Raw genomic sequence first — 27,047 nt, 5'->3', positions numbered from 1 at the left:
TTCATTTTTTCTTTCATCTTTTGCAAAAGTGGGTTATATATAATTCATTAAAATTTTAATATAAAAAGAACCAATATTTTTTATTGTTAATTTTTTATATATCAAGATATATAAGATATATATACATGAGGAAAGAACGTTAAAAGTTCTCTTGATATAAAAACTCTTTTTACATTATTAAAACAAGATGACGTGGCGCCATCTGATGCAAAGAAATGGTAGTACAAAAGATACTGTTTTTTTTTTTTTTTTTAATTTTCGTAGGAACTTTTAAGTCAGCTACGATCGAACTTCATTATCGTTTGGATCCAAAATTTACTTTCATCCTAAAACTGAAAAATAAAAAAAAATAGTAAATTATCCAGTTAAATAATAAATTATTTTACATAAATAATGCAATTAAATATATTTAAAACAGATTAAAACTATGATTAGATTTATTTTAAATGCTTTCAAATTAGGAATTAAGCATGTACAAATAAGTTTAATATTACATGTTTTTGAGTAACCGTCTTGATTAGGAGTTTCGCAAGGAGATGCTATGGGAGCAACTTGGTTTCTCTAATATAAAACAAGAAAATATATATATATATATGTATAAACAATTTTAATTAATAATTTAATGTAAATTATTTTTAAAAAATTAACGCTTATTGACGTCAAAGATGGGTGTGGTCAAATCTTAACGTCACAGAACGAATCTGACGTCAATGAGTCATATTACGACTGAGTTTTGACAAATGGACGATGTTGAAAGAATAAAGAAGATGGATTACCCGAATAGGAGTTGGCATTTCAGGCGAAACACTAGTTATAGCTCCATAACGAAAATGTCTAGATCCAAAACCCATTAGAAATACAATGAACACGCCCTAGAAATTAAAGCATTTGTTATTATTATAACTATTAATAAATTTATACGATGAAAGTTAATAATAAAAGTTTTTAAAGATTTATAAATTCATTTAAATCAATTAGATCGCATCTACTGATAATTACATTCACTTTAGTTTCTAAAAAATCAAATTTTTACTTCTATGCATTAAAGAATTCAGTTAAAAATAACCCTCTGTTCATAGAGATTTAACATAAGTTCTATTCTAGTCTAAAGACAAAAAATCCAAACTGTTTATACAATTTAAGATTTTATAAATTTATATTTTAAGCCAAAAAGTAAGCAAAAATTGCGTAAATAGTCCAAAGGTTGAAAAAACTAGACATAAGACTCATAAAATGTCCTTGAAGTACTTTGAGAAACTAATGTACAGCAGTTGTTTATCGATTTACAAACACTTATATTTGTCAAAAATATTTTTTAAATGGATAAACACAGTTTTCAAATACTAAATTCATGCTTATATATATAAACACAGACATATGAAAGTTATGTGTAGAAATTTTAATTAAAAAACCACAAAAAGCATGAAAAGTAAACTTACATTTTACAAGAAATATATATGATAGGTTAGGCTATATTTACTTAGATATAATTTTTTAGTTTATAGTATTTATATATTTTTAATACATTTAATAACTGCAAAGCCCTTAGGGTAGTCAGGGGAGAGCCTAAGGGATTTAGATCCCTTTACAAACAATAGTGGATCCAGAAATCTTTAGAGGGGCGTGCAGAAAGGAAACAATAAGCCTTACGAAAGTTTTTAATACTTGAGGTACTCGGCTTTACTCGGAAAAAACTCCAGAAAGGAGTATAGATGAGTACCGCACCCCTAAATCTGCCTCTGGATATATGGATGAATGTAGGTTTGCACGTTCTAATTTGGGCCCCCATATTATCGGTTCTAATTACTTAAAAAACTACTTAAAAAATTCATTAAGACACACAAAATTTAATTTGTAATATAATATTATATTATTATAAATATTTTTAAAGTATTTTAAGCTTAGTTTTGAAAAACGAAATATTCATAAAATCAAGTCAATGATTAGGAATTTAGATTTAAAAAAGTAGATATGTTCTAGATTTAAAAAAAAATAAATTCTATCAAGTCTAAAATTATTCGTTTTAAGTGATTACTTTGTGTTGTCAGCCAAATCTTTAATAGATATCTGTAGATAAGGTTTCTTAGAATCAATAATTACTGATATGAGCACTTTCATTGCAAGAGATTTTTTTATTTAACTTAAACATTATATGAAAATCAATACATATATATAATATAAATAATATATATATATAGTATAATATTTAAGTGTATAATACTACTTACCAGAAAGGAGTTTAAAATTTGAAAGAGATAATCAAAACTATGAGTATTGTGTACATTGATATCAACAAATGCTAGTTTTCCAAATACCCATGTTACTTCAAATACAAAGGAAACAGAAAATAATCCCCTAGTTGCAGCTCTAAAATCATAAAACAAAATAAAGATCTTTTAAGTTTCCTATTAAAAACTGAAATTTAAATTTTGTGGATTATTATTTAAATTCTTTTACCCAAGTTCTTCTACCGCTGCACCTACTGTTATCGCAGGTGTATTTAAATTACAAATAGTAATCATAGACCATAATAGAGCAAGCTGTAATTAAACGAAAAAGAAAATATGCACAACACATAGCTTAAGTTTATATTAATTGTTGTAGAAATACATACACCAGCTATACCAAGTATTGGTCCTACGAAACTCCATCTCATTTCTGTTGTAGGCCCAGCTAAGCACCTAATAATATGAATCATATAATAATAATACTAATAATCATAAAGGAAATCTATTTTTTAAATTATCCTTACCTATAATCTTCTCCATAATTTGAATACATTCCTATAAAAGTACCTAATAATATGGCTGGTATACCTGTAAAGTTTATATTAATTTTGACTTGTATATTACATTTGATCATTTTTATATAAATCATAAATTATTAATGATATATAAATTTTATTCGCTTTTTAAATGTTGATATTAATCTTAATTATTTCTGTATTTTCTTAATTAGAAGCAATATATAAAATATTTTCTCTGAACTTGACTATAAAAGTCAGAATAAGTTAATTTATGACTCCGTTCGCTGTAGAAATCAAATGGTATCTGGCATATCGTACAGATATAGGCCCTATATTATTTCGTCCCTTAAACTAACGAAGATTTCCTGTATATAAAAATAATTAACAAACAAAAAGTTTATTGAATTTTTAAATGGTAAGGGGATTTTTAAGTCACCCCGAGTAAGCCAAATAAATCTATTATAAATTCTAATTTAAAAAACAAATAATTTAATTCATAGATGCATTTGTTTCCAACATAAAAATTCTGTCATTATTATTATTTTTAATTAAAAAAGTATTATTAAAGCTTATTTTATTTAAAATCCAAAGCTACGTTTAAAAATATTATCGGTTATTTCAGTTTTAATTAGCACCTAACTTAATTCCCTATTATCAAAACGTGTGAAACATATCCCAAGTTGAATACAGAAATACAGAATTAGCATTCAACCCATTCAATGTCTGTTCTAAGTAATTAATAAAATTTACATTGCTGCAATTGTCGATTAATATTTTAAAGCGATCTTACATTGAAAAATTACTTGCATAAAGCTGATTCTGTATCCGAAATTTTCATAAATACGAAGGATTTTCTATTAAAATAAACTCGAAATGCGTTTAAAAGGAAGATTCGGTGTTTATAATTCCTAAATTTAATTAAATTTTTAAATTCAAATTACGATTTTTAAAATTAGTTTTAATCTTTGTTTCCTTTAGATTAAATTTATTAATTTTCGAGAATTATTCTAAACGTAAATTCAGTTTTCACCCGAATTCATATAATTAGATGATTTAAATTCTTTAAGCATCACAATGGTATTATCATTCTATAGTAATTTTTTAATGATCTGTGGCATGAATATTAAATCTATAAATTGCACCAATAGGTAAAATTTACGGACTTAATATTTATATCAAGTGATAATTGGCAGATATTTATAATTACGATTTCTATAGATGGCATAAAGCCTAAATGTTTCGAAGAGTTCAATTCATTAAGTGATGTTACACATGAAAACGGATACAATCAGAAAAAAAATGATAAAATTCTTACCAGAAATGTATTAAAATATTCTGATATGTTCCTGATTTGATGCATTTAACTAGGTTAATTGAGGTCGTGAATCAATAAAAATATCATCTATCGCATTTTATTCTGTACATATTATACGAAGATTGGTAAAATATATACAGGAGATCCATTTTATGACTGGTATAATTTTTTTTTATTAATATTGTAATGCCTAAAATGAATAAGAGTTGATTCCTGGAGAACCAATGTTTAGTCATTTTAGTTTCCAGAAACTAATACTATCGTAAAACGAAATTTACTGTAATTTCTTTACTGTTAACTGATAAAATTATAAATATTAAATTATTTATTTAGCATAAAAATTGTTGTTATTACATATTTTACAATTTTATAAATATTGAAAGAAAGAATTTTTAGGGAAAAATGCAATGAATCGTAATCGAAGTTGTATAATTTAGTGAGGTAAGCTTCAGAGGGTTCTATCTAACTTAGAGGCAATTTTACAGTGAATAATATGAGCAGTAGGGGCCTAGAACAAAAAATTCCATGCCAAAATCTTTCTTCTAGACCCCTGCTGCTCGTAAAATGACAAAACTGTGTTAACAGAAAGATCTAAATAACAGATTAAAATATTTAAAAAAAAGTGATAAAAATGTAGATAAAAGTTTCTGGTTCTAATCTGGCGATATGTTAATATCTAGTTAAACGTTTATATAGGTTAGTATCATTATATATTTAATACATTAATAGAAAATTATCTCGAAGAGAAAACTCCATAGATATTCGCACAGCCAAGAATCATCACGCTAAAATTCTATTCAAAATATAAATTTAAATATTTCAGTTTTTAAAATGTATATGACTTCATTTAATGCAGAAAATTCATGTATTCATTCAAGTATATTGAATGAGCTAACTTCGATATCAGATAATCGAAGAGACGATGAAGTATTTTCAAAAACTTTAAAAATGTGAGAAATTTTACTTGATTTTCTATCATGAGCCTATTGTTAATAGGAGATTCATGAGTGATACATTATTTATTTTGTAAAAAAGGCTGTCTCCCCATATTTTTCCGTTAAACGTTGATAAATTTTGTGTAACTATTTTGCATAATTATTGCATTTTATTGAGTCATTCTAGTATTGGAGGTAAAATAATTCACTAAAAAACGTTTGTGAATTTCTCGTTCTTATTATTCATTATTTTATTTTATGAAAGATGTTAAAATTCTCCATTAATAATATCTAAGTATAGGATTTCTATGTGAATGACAGCACTAATTTTATGGAAGTCTATGCCTCTTGTCATAGTTAATTTATAATACAGGAAAAAAAGAAATGTCCAACATTGAGGAATTATGGAGCATCATTCGTTAAATGTTCTTTCAAATTTATAAATGTAAAAAGAAGAGGAGAACTAAAGAAGAAAATAAATAAATAAATAAATAAATCTATTGACTTTACATATTCTTTTGTGAAAGCGCATTTTTCAATTGATAGAAATGTAAGTTTTTATTTTTTAAAATCAAGATAATGTTATTCAATTAGATAAAATCTTCTTAAAGTTAACATAAAATTCGCATTTTATTTAATTCATATAACTTCAGTTTTCAGATAAAAACTAAAGTAGTATTTGCTATTATTTCAGTCTTTCAATACTACAGTTTTACAACACATTAGTATATATATACATATTCCTGTATAAATGTCAATCGTTGTACATGACGTCTATATTGTTGTGACTTGACTTTGAATGATGATATAGTTGAATTTTAAAATCAATTAAATGCATTTAAAAAATTAACCTATTTTAATGTTTACTAGCCATAAATCAACATCTGTTGCATGTAGTAAGTGTTATCGTTACATTGTATTGACGATTAGTAATGTATATCACTCAAAAACGACGGTCAATGAGGGAACATAAAACATGTCCGTTGTTCGGAGTGGCCGTTCTTTGGAGGTTTGACTGTATTAATTCAATTATGTAACGTGTCAAAATAACGTTAAAATGTATGCCAAAATATAAATTCGATATTTATAATATATTTTCGAATTTTAAAAATAATCGGCTAAACTAGTTGCTAAATTTCACAGTACCGTAAACATTAACATAGGCACAGTACAGTAAAGAGTTAGCAAGCCATACAGATTGATTCAAAAGCCTCTATACAAAACAGACACTTGAATACATGTGCACACATAACATCAGATGAGTTAATATGAATTTGCGAGAGTGAGAGGTATACATTTATATGCACATTCAATTAGCACCTACTTAGATCATATTCTGTGACTTATAAGTGACTTCATAACAAAGCTAACTCTTTGTTACAATGTAAAAATATTCAAATGACAGTTATATAAAATTTAATTATATTAAAAACTAGAAAAAAATAATATAAATCCAATATTCTCAAAGCCAATTACTGTATTTTATTTTTTATTTTTAATACTCTTTGGTAAGATTCATATTCCTAAACCTAATTTTAAATTGTATAAATTCGCTGTTCAGTTACATAATAATATAATTCTAGATATAAAAAATAACTTCTGTATCATATAAATTTAAAATAAGAATTTTGTCTCTCTTTTTATTACGCTCTTATATCCAAGTACTGTATAAGGAATTGCTTTTATAGATAAGTCAATTTTATTAAAAAACTTGTTACATGTTTTTATTATTATAAGATAGCAAAAAGTTTAATTTTGAGGGTAACAATGGGTTTTATAAAAAATTGCAAATGCTAATAACAAGTAAAATCGTCATTAAGTCCGACCCTATTCGAGATATACGACACACGTTTATCTCCCCACCCTCTCGACCTTTAACCACCAAATTTAATAGCATCGACCCACTAATACACGAACCTCCCTTCAAAATTCCAGAAATTTTCTACAAATAGCACAGGAGTTATTAAGCTTCGAATAGGGTGAACAAAATCAAGCCACCTACCCACACACTAACACCCATATATACAGAAATCCCCCGAATTGTTTTGCATTTCTTGACGTTTCAAGATCGAGAAATGCAAAAATTTGCCCAAAAATGTAAAAATCTTGGGGGGGTCATTTTTTGACCCATCTCCATACTTTCCTTATGTTATATAGGCCTATAACTGAGCTGGTAAAGTAAAAATGTTTGTATTTTTAATAATGGTTACCAGAGAGATGCCATTGAATAAATACTGAATCAGTACATTTGTATTTGTATCTAAACCTTTACATTTAATTTACATTGACACAGCAGTGCAAGCCCAAAACAAGCTGGCACTCACAAGAGTATGTTCTTGTGTGTGCCAGTTAAATTTTGTATACTTATATAAAATAAATAATTTATAATTCTAAGAACCTTTAGGTCACATATTTAATTATTTGACAATATATTTTTCATACCCCATCCAATCAAAAGGTAGCAAATGATTCTTCCTCCGACTGCACCCATGATAATAGCTGCAAACAAGGCATGGGCTTCTACCACTAACCACGTTGCTAGGGCCATATAAAAGAAATGAGCGAAACCTGACAGTACACGACAGGATGCCTAGGATAATTAAACGAAATTAGAGAAATTTCAAAGGATTTTAAACTTAAAAAATCGATACTTACTCTATCCTGCCATTTAAAATCTATACAAAAAAAGGAAATTAAAGCAGCCAAAGCGGAAATCGAAGTATTAAGGCGAATCAGGTGGAATTGATCATGAAGTGATCTATAAAATATTCATAATCAAACATTTATAATTATTCATTTTAATACATCTAAAATAAACACATTTCTTACTTTCTGATAATAATTAGAAATATATATATGATTAAAAGAACAGCCGAAACTTCATAACCAATCCATTTAACGATTCTCAGCCATTGACTTTCTGGCCTGGAATCTTCCTGTTTAACAAATTATATATATATTAATTAATTAATTATACTTATGTTTAATTTAATTAGCATAGTCAAAATTACCAGTAAATATAAAAATGGCTTTTCTAAGACTGTTAATATAGCGAACATTCCTAATTCTTTGCAATGACATTTCGTGGAATCATCGCGTGTGAATAATTCCTCACATTCTTCTGTGCTCCAACCACCACGCAATGATGAACTGAATGACAAATCCAATTATCGATACAATATATCATATATGACAAATAAGTTATTGGTGTTTTATATTTACCGTTTAAATTTCATTAGAGGATCCCATCTGACACAAAATCGTTTATGGATCTGCCAATATAATGAAATTTTTATATAAATTATAAGGTATATTTCTATAGAACCAAAAAAAATAACTTTATTTTTATATCTATAAGCTACTAAAATAAAAGAATTCAGCATTTCTAATAAAACGATTGCAAATACAGTGGTGCCTCAAACTTCCAGAGACCGTCCGAACTCTGAAGCGTTCGAAGTACGAGGTACCATTGTACTAAAAAGAAGAGATTCTTAAGATGTTTATAAATTAATTTCTCATCAGGTGTATTAAATGAATTGTTTTTCGTAATTAATTATAATTTAAACTTGAATTTAACAAAAATTTCTTACCTTACTTTTAGGAATAATTTGAGTATTTTCGCTTAATAATTGTCGAGATAAAATCTGTTTAAACGTTTATAAATTATAACTAATTAATTTATTTGTTTATTTTATACTTATTCAAAAAATAATATTAATAATTAAATTACTAACCCTGTTTTGTTCGTGTTCTAAGTAGACAACTATGGGATCTTTCAGTAGAAAAGATTTATCATAAGGATTAACATAATAATTAATGATTCTGCTATCCAAATATACTAAATCTGTCTCTCGACCCCTAAAATTTATAGAAGTTATAAGTCAATTAATTTAGGAAATTAAAAAAAAAGCAGTTTAAAGAAATTTATAAAGAAAATATAAATTTTTATGGATAATTTTTAATTCTTTTTAGGGTAATTTAGTGTTATAATTTTAAAATTTACTGGTCGTGTTGCCTAGAAAATAAAAATTTAATTGTACTCTTAAGCGACTAAAAAATTCTGAAATATTCGATTTAATTCAAATACATATGAACAATTACTTTTATTATTCTAACAAATTTTTTATTGTAAAATAGGTTAATATTACCTGTGGTTCCAAGATGGCGGCTCGTCTCTGATTCCAGCAAATAGAAGAAGGGAAACAGTGGGGACGCACGTTCTAACCTAACCTAACCTATTCTAATAAATTACCATAATTATTACCAACAATATTATTAGAATAGGTTAGGTTAGGTTAGAACGTGCGTCCCCACTGTTTCCTTGCTGGAATCACACGAGTCGCCATCTTGGAACCATAGGTAACATTAACGGTAAAATATAAAGGAGAAATATACAAAATACTTGCTCACGTCACAGAATTTTGGAGAGGAGCGATCTTATGAAAGGTGTCATAAATAGTGGACAAAATGTTGATACTACTGTCTGAGAAAGGAAACATTTCAAAGTTATCATATATAAATATAACAATGTTATAAAATAAAACGTACTAACCATTTTTGGAACCAAAAATTGCTGTTGGAATTCGTATGTAATCAGTTGTATCATTCCATAGAATCTCAACATCCGACTGGTTAAAATAATTAGGATAATAAATATACCTTCCATTTTCTTCCATTAATTCGAATAACTTCATCTTTTTAACGCTCGTAACTAGAAGAATATAATGTAAATTTTAATGTTACATTTAAAACAGTTTAAAACTGTGACAAGAAGAAAATTTATGGAAAATTTTAAAAAGTATTATCGTGTTACTGAATAAGAAACTCTAACCCATCTATATGCAAATTAAGAAGCCATGCAGCAAAAAAGATCTTTGCACGCAATTAAAATTCTGTTCTTGTTTAATTATGGAACTAATTTTAAATGTGTATAGGCCTACTATCAATTTACGGTCGTATAAGCCGTTAAATAACTTTTAAAACATAAATTCTTTAATTAAAACCTATGTTATCGGATGCATAATCTTCGTCGACTGGTGTATTATCTTCATTGACTTGAGATAATTTCTTCATTAACCAATTATGATAATCGTTTACTAATTTAGTCGCTTCTTCATCGTTCTAAAGTTAGAAAAAAACATAGAAAAATTTCAATTAATTATATTTAAATAATGATAATAATTATTATCGTAATTACAGGATCCGACCTTTTGAAAATCCTTCCACGAATCGATTTCAGATGGCGAAAACAAATTACTCAGCAAATTTTCCACTTCCTAGAAAATAATTCTTGAATAATTTAACAGCATTATTGAATAAAACGTTAAAAGAAAAGCGCAGAAAGAAGTTTTAACAGAGTAATTGGCACGGAACTTACAATATAAAATAATATCAAGACCATAGATTTAAAAAACATGAATAGCTAAAATTTATGATTTTATTTTTACTTTTTATTTAATTTCGAAGATGAAATATAATTTCTGTAGATTTATATGAATTTTTCACTTTTCTATATTAATTAATTATGCCTCTTTTAAATAAATTAAATTATTAAACAGTGTTCGTCACGATAACAATATACAGAACTTTAAAGTTAGATATGAGTAATGGACGTCATCCTGGAAAAAAATTTTATAAATATTTAAATTTTATGTTAATTTAAAAAGTTATCAAAAGTTTTAAATCATGAAACTAAACAAAATTATGTATTTATATAGATTAGACACGGAAATTCAGAATTTATATACTGCATTTGAAAGGATCCACCGAGTCGATAAATGCCATAAAATCTTCAAAAACAAAAAGATGAACAGTTTACTTATGTTTGCCTAATGTTTGATTGAAAAAACAAAATGATTAGAATATGATAATACACAGAAATGATTAGAAGATTCAAAATTAGCGAGTTATCTTGTTGGCAATTTTTATCTTAAAAATTGATATCGCTTAAATTATACGGATCTTATATGGCACACTATTCTGAAATGACAGATGTATTCTGTGGCACCCTGTATTCTAAAATGACAATGTATTCTGTGGCACCCTGTATTCTAAAATGACAATGTATTCTATGGCACACTGTGTTCTAAAATGACAGATGTATTCTATGGCACACTGTGGAAGATTGTGAAAAACTTTGTATTCCACTTTTTCCACAGAGTGCCATAGTGTTTTTCCAGTGTGCCACAGTGTTTTTCGGTACCTTCCACACTGTGCCATAGAATACTGCTGTCATTTTGCAGTTAGATTTAGTTGAAAATATCTCTCTAGATAGCATTAAATACGAAAACTGTAATTATGATTATCTGGTATTTTATATTTCATGACCGAATATACATTCAAACATAACTGCAATGTGGAATTTTTCTCCTTAATCTTAAACAAAATCAAGATTATACAGATCAATAATTATACTTCAACATTTAAAATAGAAAAAATTTCAATCGTTTGTTACTTATAAGAGCGAAACACAAATATTACATATTTCTCATATATTAGAAAAATATAAAAGAAAGTTGTAGAGTAGCGTGTTGATTTTATCCATGATATACTAAAATTACTAAAACCATTAAATTAGAATAAATCGTATACAAAAATAGACGCAATTTTCATTAATTGCTTAGGTAATAGATTGAACTTAATAATTAAACATAATAAATACTTAATTATATTTATTACTAAATTATTGAATTAATTTATTATAAACTTCATCGTTACCGTATCGTACAATTATTCATATTTTCAGAGACTATTTTCATTAATTTAATTACTGTATTAATTTGCGTAAAGCTCCAAACAATCGTAACCATAAAAGCTATTTTAATCAATATTTAATTTATTAAGATGGTAGAAAGACAAAATTATATTCAAAATTACAAAAAGAAATCAATAAAAAAATAAAACTAAAACAGTACAAAACGAGCTGTCATAAATTATATAGCGCAGACGAGGGTAGTTGGGTATGTGGGTAATCGTTACGATGCGTTACAAGGAGGTGAGTGTGTTTATAAAAAACGTTACATAACACTATGGTTTCAATCTTTGGGTTACAAAATGATTCATTTTTTCACCTGAGGGGTTTGTCGTATAGCTGTACAGTTTATGTCACTGCTTTGTACGTTATAAAATACATGTAACGTTCAATACTCAATATTGCTTATTATTTAGTACTGTTATGAAACACGCGTTACGTAGTTTTAGGGATGGATATGTTTGACGGCATTACAAAGCGTTACAGGGGAAAGGGATGGAAAGTAAATGCTCTCTTTCGACGACGCAATTCTCATTTTGCAGAGTTGTGTCATCGAGTTTTGAGAAAGAAGAAACATTTTTCTCCAGATTGAAGTAATTTTGTAAAGTCCTAGTGTGGTAATCGAGGAGTGAGGTAATGACACCAAGGAGCGTTGAACTGTAGATGGGAATCCAAGGTATGAACAAAAACACGAAACTTACATGCAGTTCGAGTACAGAACTGTATCAGCGAATTTGTATGCGCACCTCAAAATTATTGTGTTTTTTCTTGTTATAAAAACGAGTGTACTGTTACTGTGGTGAACTTACCTGGAATATATACAAACGTTTACCTTGTGCTTTTGGTCATTCACGTGTTAAGTTTGTTATTTTGAATTCGTTTAAACACTACAGAGCAGTGTTTTCCAATCTGTGGGAAGCAGCTTTTACCAAATTATCATTTTTTTAATACAAACAAACAAACAAAAAGTCGAAACGATGTTACAAACGAATCAGAAAAACATTAATTCGCAGCAAATAAATTGTGGATTTCTATAGAGAGATGGAGTTATAAAGAAATGTATAACTTAAAAATAATAATGTAGAACAAACAAAACACATGGTTATAACGTTATGAAGACCGATGGACTAAGCATTTAAGTTTACTTTTTACTTTTTAAATGCTATATACACATTATTCTTAGTTTTTGAATAATACATAGAATTTCTGATATAGGAGAAATGAGAAATCATGCCTCTGAAAGAAATGGACAGTAATTAAAATCTATGAAAATGTATTTTAAGCCCAAAGATCATTGAAAATATAAGAAATAAGTGATTTTTAGATTAAAATGAACGATATATCAAACAATAAAATCACTTGATAATGGATAGTCTAAAAATACTCAATGTTTCTTGAAGATAAGATCGATCTTTTTCAAATGATCACGAATACATTAATTATTCCTTAAGTACGTGTTTAAAATATAGCGTATTTAATTATGATTAATGGGTTTAAATTCAATTTATTCAAAATTTGAATTCTAAATTTATAAGAAATCTTTCATTTGAATTATGAAATTTTTTACATTAATATATTTAAATTATTGAATTTGGTTCTGTTTAAAATTCTTATGTCTATATATATAATATATTTATAGTATTTTTAAATAATTTTTTAAAATTTCACTGTGTTGAGATGATAGAATTTATTCTTTGACTACAGATAAATGTTAATTTTCGATTTTCCGATGAAGAATTTTACGTTGTTTACTCTAAGTATCTGAAATTCTGTTTTATTTATTTATTTTTCTACAGTTTTATTTGAATATTTGCATTTGCACTTATTTTAATGATAAAGCTGTCAGCATAATTCATTAAAATATTTTATAAAATCGATTCTTTAATAACGCTTCATAAATTTTAAAGGCTAAAATTTAAATTAATAAATTTATACCGATAAAACTGATTACATGTTTATGTACCGTGTTTAGATTTCTTGGAGACACTTAATAATGTTAATTAAATGATTCCGGATAATTAATTATTTATTATTACTTTCCTAGTAACAAATGCTTATAATCAAAACATTTGAAATATTTCATATCTCTTTGGATAACATTTTTGTAATTTATTTTGTTTTTCTAACTTTTTATTCAATACTTAGATATATACTTTCAAACCTCAGAACAAGGACACTGACGTGAGCATAAAAATGACCATTGTTTAGAGATGGCGGTTAGGCGACGTCCATTAATTACGTATACAGTTTAAAGGAGGAGAGGGTTCCAAAATGTACAATATTGTATACATTATAGAGGGAGGGAGTCCATGTGAACGTTCTTAGTGGTATTAGTGGCATGCGAATTTATTTTTATAAGCCTACTTAGTCACGTGAATAAACACAATTGAAATATTTTCTATCATTTCGTCAATGTCATGGGGATCCGTGAACTATTGTACTCATAATTAAAGGGGAGGAGGTTTGCCAAAAGTACATCATTGTACATAACAGGTTGGAGGTCAAAAGTGGCCAAAAATTGTATACGTAATTAATGAACGATCAACTTAAAAGTACGATCGTATATGATCTAGAAGTCCATAATCTTACTTTTAGAAAATTATAGTATTTAGTAAAAAGTGAAAAATAGTTTTAAAAATTTTTAATTAGTTGATAAAAATGATATAATTACACAAAAGCTGTTCTACATTTACGTCTTATTACATTTTTCTATGAAGTGGCAGGAAGTGGAATTTGATTCTCTCGTTTGCTATGATTGTAGACACCAACAAAAGCTATGGGAACGTTAACAAATTTTGAAACTACATTTGGATCAATACTTAACTCAAAAACAAATTCTCCCATTAATATTTCTGAAAACCGGGCTATTTTTTTTTACCGGATTTTTCGGCTAGTAGGCCTACAGTACATATTTAATTGTCTTTATACTCTTTATACTGACCTTAGAGTTCAATTTTTTCAGCTTCTGCCTAAGATGAATGGCTTCCGTCATTTTTATACGACCTTTTAAGTGCTTTTATTGTAGAAATGACAGCTTTGAAGTTGGATTGTATATAAGAAAGTTGTTAAAGTAATTTTAAATTTTTGAAAAGAATTCTGATATTTTCAATTGTTTGCGATTGCCTCATTACTGCAACACTCCAGGACAGAAATATGTAATAAAACAGGGAGTCCTTCATGCTCTTTATCCAACTTACCAATTAAAATTGCCAAGATAAATCCACCGTTTACTTATAAAACAATGGAATTTTAATAAATTTACTACTATATTTTATTTAAAAACTATATAATGAGACATTAAATATAATTTTAAATTATTTTAACATATTTATAAATATCTTTTAAAGCTTATTAAATTTTTTAATTCGTTTAAATTCAGTAAAAAGCCTAAAATTATAAAGATTTCTGATTTATGGGTTCAGCTAATAATTTATTATTTTTTCCTATTTTTACATCACCTTTCTTGTTATATGAAGGAAAAATATTATTAAAGATTACAATTAAAGTTATAAATTAATAAATTTATAAACCTGAATAAGTGATCTAGTTTGAGAAAACTTCTTTTCAGTAGAGTCTCCTGTACTTTTTAAAATTTTCTTTAAAAGTTTTACTAAATTCTGCAGTGTCTTCGATTTTTTCCCATCTTTCTCATCTTTTTCAGATTTTTCAGAATCTGTAAGGTTGCCTGAAATGATGTTTATTTAATTAAATATATATTTTACAAATTTAAGTTGTTTCAACATTATTTACTTGAAGAGGAAGAAGGTTGTTTTAAGATTGCTGACACTTTATTCAGATGCTTTAATGACTTTCCTAACGCCACAGGATCGTTTAAATTGACTTCGTTCTATAATATAAATTTTAAAAGTTATTTACAGTATTAATTATGATCATTTATATAATCAATACTTACGAATTTGCTCAGTAATAAATCAGTATTTGTTTCGCAAGATAAAGGATGCAGGTCAGGATCACAAGCTATTAAAAATATTTGGAAATATAAATAATATTTAATCCAAAAATTGAAATATCCAAATTAAATTTTTCATTTACATGTCCCTCCTAAGAAATAATCGGTCGATTTGTCGTCCAGAGCTTTTCTCCATATTGCTAATTCGTCGTATTCGCCATATGAATAACCAATAAAAGTTGAAGAATCATTTCTCCTGCATCCAATGGTTAGTAATGGCGGAGTGATGCTTTCTTTTGCTGTCGATTTTTCAGGATAAACGACATACGCAACTCTCTTACTATTAACATATAACTGGAAAAAGATATTTATTTTTTTCGTACTGAAATGACGATAACATTACTACTAGTTTATTATACATACACCTAATCCTTTGCTTCTACTCCAAATTATTCCAATATTATTCCAAGTGTAATTACGAGTTAAACCGGCACCAAAAGCAACCCACGTATCATTTCCTGTACATACGACACCATACAGATAAATTCCCTTGTAATATATAGATAATCCGGGACTTCCATCATCGTATCCACCTATAAAAGTATCATTAAATCATTTTTATTGTTCGTGAAATTTAAATTCAACGAAATTCACCAGAATAAAATTCTTTTTCTCTGACTGTAACGTACAGTACGTGATGAATAGTAATAAACAAAAATACTGTATAACGATTGCAATAAAAAGGAATCAACCGAAGAAGGAAAAATACGTGCAAGATTTTATAGAAGAGTTCATTTAAATTTGTCTAGAATATTAATAGCTGCATTCTTTGTCTTATCTTAAAATACGTGAACAAAATCATAAATGTAAATAATTCTAATGCAGAATTTCTCAACGTGCAACCATCTTACAGTTTGAAGAAATTTATCTCTCTTCGTTTCGTGGTTGCAGGCTTGAGCTATGTAAATATAAAATTATTCTATTATTTATATGACATCAGCATAATCTTTGTGTTGGATTATCAGGCTGCTATTGTTTAACGTGTCTACATTAAGAATTACCTATTTCATAATTCAAAATTTCTTCTTTAATCACGAAATTCTGGCTTTTGTTTTGAACGTGTATAGAAAAACTTGTCTAAAACGGAAAAAACTTCGGAACGATTAGATTCCAGTTTACACAGGTTTTACTGTATTATGAAATTCTATTTAATCACGTTTATATTGTTTTATCCTCAGCCAGGATCCACTTAACTCATGTACTAGGTCTGAGATCAACGTTAATTATATCTTGTTTTATACAATTAATGAAAACTTAATACGATAAAGATAAGTACGAAGCAGTAATACAAGCCACGAAATAAATATTGCTGTATTTAGTGCTCCATTTATTCATTTAAAGTAACGTGATCCATTTTTCCCTTCACTCCCATTAGGCCTTCCAATAGACAATTTAAAATTTTAAGTATTTTATGTATTTATAGATAAAATTTATTTAAGTATTCATTATTTTTTTAATCAAAATTAAAGCAATAATAAATAAAATCTGTTTGAATAAAAACAGCATTAATTTAGTATTATCGTCAAGATGACCTAAATTCAAATGTCTTGTTCTCATATTATCAGAACTTTCGAAATGATTTCATACAATTTGCTATCAAATAATAAAGAATTTGATCAACATAAAATATCAAAATATATCTCTTCTATTATAAAAATAATTAATTAACAATTTAAATATAGTTAAGTACAAACACATTTCAAAACTGTAAAGAAACATATATTGAATAAACCTATACAATTTTCTAATTAAAAATTTAAAAAAACAGACAAATAGTTTCCTCTCATGACCTGTCTCTCTGGAGAAAAAAATATCTTTTTGAATCATTAAAGTTTTATAGAAAAACGAATGCCAAAAATATCACGATCTTTCTCACGAATTTACGCATCAATTATTTATGTTATGAATTATATATATATATGCCCAATACGAATAATTAATTTTTAAGATCTTTTTTTAAAAAAAGTGTTGTTACGATATAAATAATAAATATAAAAATGTATAAAATCAATAATTTTAATAATGCTGCATTATTCAATTTTAATAGAAAGATAAATCGTGTAAACATCTCTCCAATAGGTCATTGACCTATGAAAATCTCATAAATTTTAATACATTAATTTTATTAAATATATTTTCATATTATAATTTATATATATATATATATATATATATATAATGAAAATATATTATCAGGTTAATTATTTTGGGTTATAATTAAAAATAAAATAAATTAATTTGGCATTCTTTAATTTTTAATTCTATTTTCTCTAGATAATTTTTTTTAATATTTTATTTTATATTTCAGTAATATAAAACATAAAAAAATTATAAAATTTAAAGGTAATTTTATATATTTATTTAAATTTTTAATTTAAAATAAATCAACTATTATCATTGCACCAGATTATAACTTGATTTGTATTATAAAAACTTGTAAAAAATCTTTAAGAGCTTTAAAAATAAATTAATCTGTAATATTTACACACAATAAAATGAGGTGAAAACAATTTATTAACATGCAACTACTTAAATTGTTTTCCTGCTGTTCATTTATTAATTTTTGTTAATATCATTTACATTGTATCAGACAATGCAAATTTATTTGAAAAGTTTTGTTTCTGGAAGTAAATGCAAAGTATAACGATTCTACCCGGAAGTAACCTTATTTTAAAGGTATTCGCTTGTTTATTCTATAAAGAAATTTATAAAAATGTACACAGAACTGAATATTTGAGTTATGAAAGTTCTATGTAAATTTTAAATTGATTGAAGATGATCACGCACATTACGTATCGCGTGAATCTATGATCCTTTACAACACGGAATTTCAAAAATAGTATTCGAGAAATTATCACATTAAAAATGCAATCAACTCATTCTTCCGGCATATGCTAAAAGTTTGTATCTAACAACGGTTTATTGTTTAAAATACTTATTAAATCGATTATTTTAAGGCACATATAAGCCTACATACTGTAAAATGTCTGATTTTTTATGTTCTTGTGCTACATCATTTATCTTTCTAATGATTTCCTCAAGTTTTACACTGATTTTATGTGACTTATTTCGTGTTTGAAATTTCTTTAAATACAAAACTTACCTGTACTTAGTATGAATCGAGGGACATCATCCGTTCTTATATATGATATTTTCGCCCATATAGAGATGCTTATACCATTTACACAATGTAAAGGATTGAGCCAACATTTCTCGTCTTCGTGTTGAAAACTGTCAATTTTCAGGCAAATTTCTTCATTTTCTAAGTTTTTTGTAAAGTTGGCACCCCATCCAAATCCAACAGGACCGTTTATACTTCCAGGAGGCTTATTTGCATTAACGAGTTTGCTATTTTTTATCAAATCCGAAAAGTGGACATCTGTAGTACTTTTATACTTTGTATCTGAAGTGAATAAGATTTATGTCGAAATTTCCTCAATTTAAATCTTAATTATGAAATAAATCTTACCTGCAGGAGGTTCCGTAGGCGCTAATGTAGTAGTTGTTGTGGGCTTAGTTGTCGTTGTCGTGGTAGGTTGCAATGTTGTAGTGGTCGTTGTTGGTTGAAGAGTCGTGGTTGTTGTACTCGACTGGGTTGTAGTAGGTCGTGATGTAGTAGTGGTAGTTGTCGGTTGAAGAGTAGTTGTGGTCGTTGTAGGTTGAAGAGTTGTTGTTGTAGTACTCGGTTCAGCTGTAGTTGTTGTTGTGGGTTGTAAAGTGGTAGTTGTTGTGGTTGGCTGCAAAGTTGTTGTTGTTGTTGTAGGTTTTAACGTTGTTGTTGTGGTAGTAGTAGTTGTTGTAGTGGTAACCAACTCTTCGGTGGTGCTAGGAGCATCTGTAGTAGTTGGTTCTTCTGTCGGTTCTTCCTCTATAAAAAAATAGACATTAAAATAAATAACCGAAAAAAATTGCTATTTCGCATTAAATCGAAAGGGTGTACTTACCAAGTTATCCCGCTATTACGTAAAGGGGTAGAATTAGGGGAGGAAACACACACACACGCACCACACACACTGTGCAAAATATCCATTACTCTAATACTTAGCCATTAATTATTCTTAATATACTTATCCATATCCTCTTCTTATGTTAGTAAGCAGAACCCATTGACAGCACCTGAAATATAAAAATAGGCTAAACGTTACTGGAAATCATAAAGTGCTATCGAGTTTTTATTTGGAACAACGCCATCTGGTACATAGCTATCGAACTAAACGAGTAAATTAATTATTAGGTAGAAGAAATTATCACAAACAGACAACTCAGCACTATTTGAAAATTAAAACATAAACTATGGTTAGAATAATGATCAGAATAAAGTACCTGCAGGGATTTAATCGCTGCACACACCCAATATTTAATATTTACACAATATCTATGTTTTATGAGACAAAATTTAAAAATACAGGATTTCCTTTTTAAACCTGAAAAAAATCTACTTAAATATAAAACTGTTAATTTATGCCTTCTTCATTGATTAAACACGGTCATAAATTGAGTTAGAATGATTTTTATAACAATTCAGCTATCCAAAATACAGTGATGCCTCGTAGTTTGAATTTAATTCATTCCAGGAGGCCATTCGAACCCAGAATCGTTCGAAGTTAAAGTCTTTCGAAGTAAGAGGTACCTTGCATTTACATAATACATAATTGATTATTTTTTACACAGAATATATAATCATTAACCATAGCTTTTAAAAAAACAGAAAACTTTTTATTAGATTATTTAATAATAAAGTTTACCTACTTTTATAACGTAAAAAATTCAATATTTCGATTAATCAAGTCCCTAAGGGCATCCACATTCCTTTTCTCGTTAATATAAGCTTTAAATCGGTCTTAGTTACTCAAGAAATTGTTAATGCCATAGTTACACGCAATATCATAATTCATATAACGAATTATCGTGAAATTACTCGCCTGTTAGGAGTCTATTGACTTACAGAAGTGTAAGTTTCTTGGATTATAACAACAACAACAACACAAATTTTATTGCTTAACTATTAGAAAAATATTAGTTAAACATTAAAATTTTCTATGTGTTAAATATTATTTATAGATTTTCAAGTGAATATTTTACAATTACAGCAAAATATTTGCTGCTTCTATAATTAAAATTATAAAAATTAAAAATTTATTGGTTAATTATCAAAATTACATCATTAATTGTCGATTTACATTAACGTTCTTGCTTTCTGTGAATAAGTTCATTTAGAAATAATTACTTTCACCATGGTAACCATTAATGTTTAGAAATTGCTGATTTAACGAAACTCTAATGATATTGATAGCATTTAGAACAGGATGCTCAGGATCATATAAATAATTCCAGTGTGACTAATATTCATTTCTTTATCCGTTTGATTGAATTTCACAAAATGGTTTATATCGTGACTTATTTTTTTTAAATATATATTTCCTATCAATTATTGTTATGATTCGAGTTGATAAAACAATCAAAGATCGAGGCGTTGTCTGACAGTCACGAGTTGACCCAAGACACGAAATGCTTTTCCCTTTGGGTGCCATATCTATGTCTTTTATTTAATACTAAACTAAAAAATGATATAGAAAGGTCTGCATAATATGAAAAAATGCTATAATATAATCGTACGGAACCATTAACCTTATGTAAACTCCATTAATAGAATGACTCTATAATATAAATATAAATTTAAATTAATTTAGAAATTTTTTTTGAATTCGTTTTTATTTTCTTAAATTTTTATCGCTATTTTTATCAAAAGATCATTAGAAATAGAAATTTCTATAATGTTATCTATACTTGTTTTATTACTTAAAGACATAAGGGGTTGATAGTGTAAAATTAATATAGTTGAATGTACTGTACTTATTGCTATTGTTATTAATGAACAATTAGCAAATATATATATATATATATTTATTGATATGACACTTTACGATATCATTAACCTTTTATATTTACAGAAAATTAAAGAAAATACACATTAAAACAGCTTTTAAACGATAATATATTTAACCTAAATGAATACTTTTGCTTATATAAGTAATGTTTTTAAATTAAATTTTAAGTATTCCATTTGAAAATTTGCTTATTTATTTTGAAATCATATTAATCTCTCAGATTTCTTTTAGAATAATTAATTTCCCTTGTATGTAATTTGGTTTTTTCTTTAAAAATTCTCATAATTTTAGCTTAAATTTTTTATATAACAACCCTATATTTTTAAAAACTTATTTCGATTAATAAAATAATATAGTGAAAAATTCAAACAACAAAAGATTGTTTATATATATTATAATGTATTGAATGACAAAATTAGATTCAAATAGAATGGTGACTCTGGTGAATATGAATGCTGCTCACGTAGAAAGCGGAATATAAACAGTTTGCTCTAAAATCAGCTTGATTTACATAAAATTTCTACATACTCGTCAGTTATTCAATAACATTCTAACCACAGAATAACAATGACAGAGTAATCATTGTGAGATAATGAATTTTAAAACAATCATTTTCAATCATTTAAGATAATTTTTAACTACGTTAAAATTTCTGTACTTGTTCTAAAATATTATGAAAATATTTTAATTATGTATTACTATAAGAAATTTTAAAAATATTTTGTATTAATATAGATATTAGCTACTTAATTAAAATATTTTCTCGATTTCTGAATAAATTTTTTCGTTATCGGATACAGAAGATAAATTTGGCATAAAATTATCATCTAAATTTATATTATTAATTACGTTTTTAACGCGTAATTGTGAAAATTTAATTCTAAAAATATATATCATTTAATTTTATACCGTTTATTTATTGTTTTAAATTGGTTTTTAGCTTAATAAACTCATTCTCTTTTAATCATTTTATTGAATTTACGGTCTATTTAATGTTGATGCAAAATGGTCAATAACTTTTGCATCATCTAAATAATCCAATTAAGTTGTAAGAGTTTAATTATAGACATTTAAAAACATATTTTTCAATGAATAATCTTCAAATATAAAAAAAAATTACCTTACTCTAAAGATGTAAAAACGTGAAGATACAGTTTAAAAACTAAAAATTCTATACTATTCTACTTAACAGTATGATAACAATTGAGTTTATATATTAATTTTACAACATTTTCGTTTTCTATATTGATTATTTAACAAATACGTTATTTATTATTAATTATTACACTTACATTACTTACGCAACTTAATTTTTTTCACGCTATTTCTTTCATAACTATTCTTAATTCTTGTAGAACTTTCATAAATAAATAGTAGTTGATATAGTCGATTAAGAAAATAAACGAAGGTAAATTTACTTTTCTAAATTAGTTCTAGAAGAATTAAGAATGACGATTAAAGAAATCATTATCGATTTATTTTTATAAATTTATTAACGACCCGAAATGCTGAATACAACATGATTTAGTTTCATGATCATTAATATTTTTAAATATTCGAAAATAATTACAGTTATATCATTATAACTGTATGAAACTACAGTTATGGTCTTTGTTTTCAAGTAAATTATATTAAAATAAAATTCACATAAGTGAAATATTTATTAAAAAGATTTAAACTCTTTCAAGGAGCGATTGATATTTTTTAATGTAGAAAAAATGTAAGACAAGTATAAAAGCTACACGCAAATTAATTCCGAATGATATTTTCGTGAGTAAATATACATATAAAACTAAATTTTGAAGTAAATTTATTTTTGTCGTTTTCTTTATCAACTACATTTACTATAACGTTAAAGTATTTATGAAAAGTTCTACAAGAAGTAAGAATGGATACGAAAGAAATATATCTAAATCATATTTTATTGTGTAAATTCTTTAAATTATTCTTTATTTATAAAATACGAATATCATAATTAATATACACTTTACTGGATAGGTAGAAAGAAAATTAATACAGTACATACTTCAAAAATTATAACTCTGACGTTAAAAGATGTTAGTTTGCATGAATCGGAATTAATTCAAGATAAAAAAGAATGTATGTATGAAGTTAATTTTTATAAAATTGTCTGATAGTGAAGTAGAAAAATTTAAATAAACATCGGACATTTACAATGATTGTTTTTTCCGTAATTTAATTACGAATTTTAGAAGAGTTCGAGAATAATCAAACGAATTCTACAATGTTTGAGAATTCTAATTGGATAGCTTACGCTTTTCAGATTTTAAAAATGAACGTTTTAGTATTAATTAATAATAAAAATCTTACCTGTTTTTATAAAATGTAATTCAGTTTTAAAATATCCATAAGTGGATCCAACAACTCCGACCTGCATACGTCGTGAAGCCAACTTCACTTCTATTCGATCGTTATCGTGGGCGAGGTTCCACTCTACTAACCAACCTTTCCAACTCAATATTTAGATACTACTACGGTCCAATTAGAAAATTTAACACTGGATCTATATATATAATAATAATTTTTTTAAATAAATTAATTTTTAGATGATTCGTTTTCAACTTATTCAGCTTATAAAACGAGATATTCTCTTTATATGCTTCCATTCAGTTCTTAAAATTTATGAAAAACAATTGATAGAAACAATATTACTTATAGAACAAATGAACAATAAAATATTAAAAAGGCCTACAAAATGGTAAGAGCTTTTAATATTGAAATTACAGTATATATATATTTTTAAATTTAATAATAAAAATTATAAATGCGTGCCATAGTCACATGGAATATAATATCTTTTATTCTTTTCCTTTTTTTTTTTCTTTTCATTGTGACCTTTAGAACATATACAAACAATAAATGTTCAGCTTTAAACTAATTGAAATTTAATCCATTTAAACGTAAAGTTGTAGTACTTTTTATTTTTTCTGATATAATTTATTCATAAAAATTATAATATACATACTGATACAAAATATAATATATATACATTAGTTCTATATAATATTTAAGTTTTAAACTGTAACCAATTTTATGATGTATGAAATATACTCATTTATATATTAAAATTTAATATTTTTAAATAAAAATTTCATGAAAAGTGAATGAGTATTATTTCTAACAATTTATTAGTCTCAAAGCATAAGTTTTTATCTTTTTACCTGCTGATAATTAGGTTAAAACCGAGCTAAACTTATTCATAAAAAGCATAATTATTTCTTTAAAGAATTTCGAAAGCTGTGTAGAAAATGATGCATGCTCAGCATTATATATTAACTGATTTGGCAAAATGCCCGCGTTTATCAAATAACGTGATTTTTGCCTTTTTCTTCTCTCGATAAGAAACGTTACAAATTTTTAAAATATGGTCTCGCGAATAAATAACTCAAAATAAGCATAGTTCTATTTAAAGATTTAAAAATAAATACTTCGATAAAAAATCAATTTAGATATTTCAGTTTTTTTCATATATTTAATAAGAACAATTTGTTCTGTACATATATTATGAAATTTTATTAATTTTGTTAACGTCTAAAGTATTTTAAATATATATAAAATAGATGTAAAGGCTAAACGAGCAATTATTAATGTGACATCTTCACAATGCCAGGCTGCAATGTGAAGATTTGACACAATTTTCTCAATTTCTTAATTCTTTTTCGATACAATGTTCTCAATTTTAGTAGTGCCTTGCCCCTGTTAGCAATATAGTCACTATACTTTTCCTGTTAGCAATATAGTCATGCCGGTCTGTTCAGGAAAACTTGAATTGAAATAACATGACTATATCTGACCTCGTCTTTTATCTATCTAACTCACAAGTTAGTTCTCTAGATCATGGGAGAACAGACAGACAGACATAGGAAGCCAACAGGAATTTATAGGTTACAATTATTGAAAATTTCAGTTTAATTATCTCCATTTGTATTCAAATAGTAAGCAAAAAAATCAAAATTAAAGTTTCCATTATTAAGAAATGTTTAAATGTAAATAAATTCAATGAAACGTAACTTAAACAAGTCGAAAGGCCCGATGCAGGCATCGGGGCATACTAAATTACAAATAGAAATAATAATATACTGAGTATTATACTGTAAAAATATAAAATAAATGTAAAATAATTTAGATTGTTAATTTAAATAATAGCTAGGGGCGCCCCTAATGGCCGTTTTTGGCCTACGGTGAGAGAAAGAAACCATTTTTTCAGCTTTATATAGTAGATAAAATTTTCATCCAGGAATTTATTGAAATTCATATGCAAAACAATTTTAAAACGGCAGAAAGAGCCGGATCCCCAGAGCAGTAAAAGCTTACTGCTCTGGAGATCCGGGATCGAATCCGGGCGAGTAACTCCCTGAAATTTTTCAAGGGCTGCTTTCTCCCAGATATGTCGAACACCCTATTTCACCATTCGGTCGCCCCGATTTTGGGCTTGGCCCAGCCGGTAATGGGCCTGAAAAACGGCCTCAGTGTCCATAGGAAGGAAAAAGCAAAAGGGGGGAAATAAATATTTCATCTTGGATAGACTTATATTTATTAATCTACACGGTGTTCTCAATGAAGTTCGAATTCACAAATATCATATTTAGCACAAAATTGCACCAATCCATTTGCTGTTGTTCGTCGCTCTCATGCAGTCCCTGTTATTGATGACATCGAAATGGATGCACGTTGTGTTCATACAAAATCGGAATAACACGCGGACGATAGATTCTACACTCTGTAGACTCGTCGCATACTGTTATATGAATGTGAAAACATATACGACACGATGGCTGTATGGTCGCCTGTTCTTCGACGATCTGATGTACTGCCAGTTTCACGCAGACATCTCACAACATCCGATATGGTTTTGTGGTCTGGATGGAGACTGTTCGGGAACCGTTGTACTTACAACCTTGCAGCTGCAAGAGCACTGGGATAACATTCGCTATATATTAACACAATTTCTCTGTGTTCTTCCTTTGTAAAACCGGTTATGGTTTCTTAATACACAGTAGTGTCATAAAAATGTAAAGAACATTAACATAATTGATAGTTGGTTTTATGCAACCACGCATGAATTGTGATTTGAATGTGGCACACGTCTGAAGAAACCATCTGACACGTATCTTGTCATACGATTTCGGTATATCGCCTATCTTTTTCAATCATCCTTTCTCTTTATCACTTGACCATTTTTTCAATTTAACTTTACATTTATTCTAATTAAAGCGTATTCGTTTTATTTCTTCGAATATCGTTATTCGCAACCCCTGATATATACCGTGGAAAATACGTACAGTAGTTTTCAGTTGTTTCTGATATTTTCTATTAAACATGATCAATTACGTGCCCACATCAGTGCTAGCGTAAACACGATCGCACTTTTAACCATTTCCGCATTGCATTCGTATTATGCAGCGATGCACTCCTTACTTT

The 27,047-nt window shown here is 27.0% G+C and overlaps 1 protein-coding gene across 1 annotated transcript; it reads right to left on the bottom strand.

Moving 5' to 3' along the window:
• Positions 1 to 76: 76 nt before the first annotated feature.
• On the bottom strand, positions 77 to 20,953 carry LOC136981357 (uncharacterized). The gene is made up of 27 exons (XM_067277681.1): positions 20,945 to 20,953; positions 20,663 to 20,719; positions 19,187 to 19,628; positions 18,821 to 19,120; positions 16,081 to 16,250; positions 15,801 to 16,011; positions 15,661 to 15,725; positions 15,498 to 15,594; positions 15,278 to 15,432; positions 10,204 to 10,272; positions 10,000 to 10,117; positions 9,549 to 9,707; positions 9,407 to 9,479; positions 8,731 to 8,854; positions 8,587 to 8,640; positions 8,219 to 8,268; positions 8,008 to 8,146; positions 7,826 to 7,932; positions 7,652 to 7,754; positions 7,439 to 7,586; positions 2,753 to 2,816; positions 2,615 to 2,681; positions 2,458 to 2,540; positions 2,229 to 2,367; positions 777 to 872; positions 495 to 561; positions 77 to 332 (listed from the first exon to the last, which is right to left on the bottom strand). Exons 1-27 carry the CDS (start codon positions 20,951 to 20,953, stop codon positions 322 to 324), a joined length of 3,177 nt encoding a protein of 1,058 aa, XP_067133782.1. The 3' UTR covers positions 77 to 321.
• Between the last annotated feature and the right edge of the window lie 6,094 nt (positions 20,954 to 27,047).

The sequence above is a fragment of the Centruroides vittatus genome, unplaced genomic scaffold, assembly GCF_030686945.1.
Source record: "Centruroides vittatus isolate TY-2023 unplaced genomic scaffold, ASM3068694v2 contig_753, whole genome shotgun sequence".
Lineage (NCBI taxonomy): Eukaryota > Metazoa > Arthropoda > Arachnida > Scorpiones > Buthidae > Centruroides > Centruroides vittatus.
Note: the sequence above shows the minus strand (reverse complement) of the source record. Positions and strands in the feature narration are given on the sequence as shown.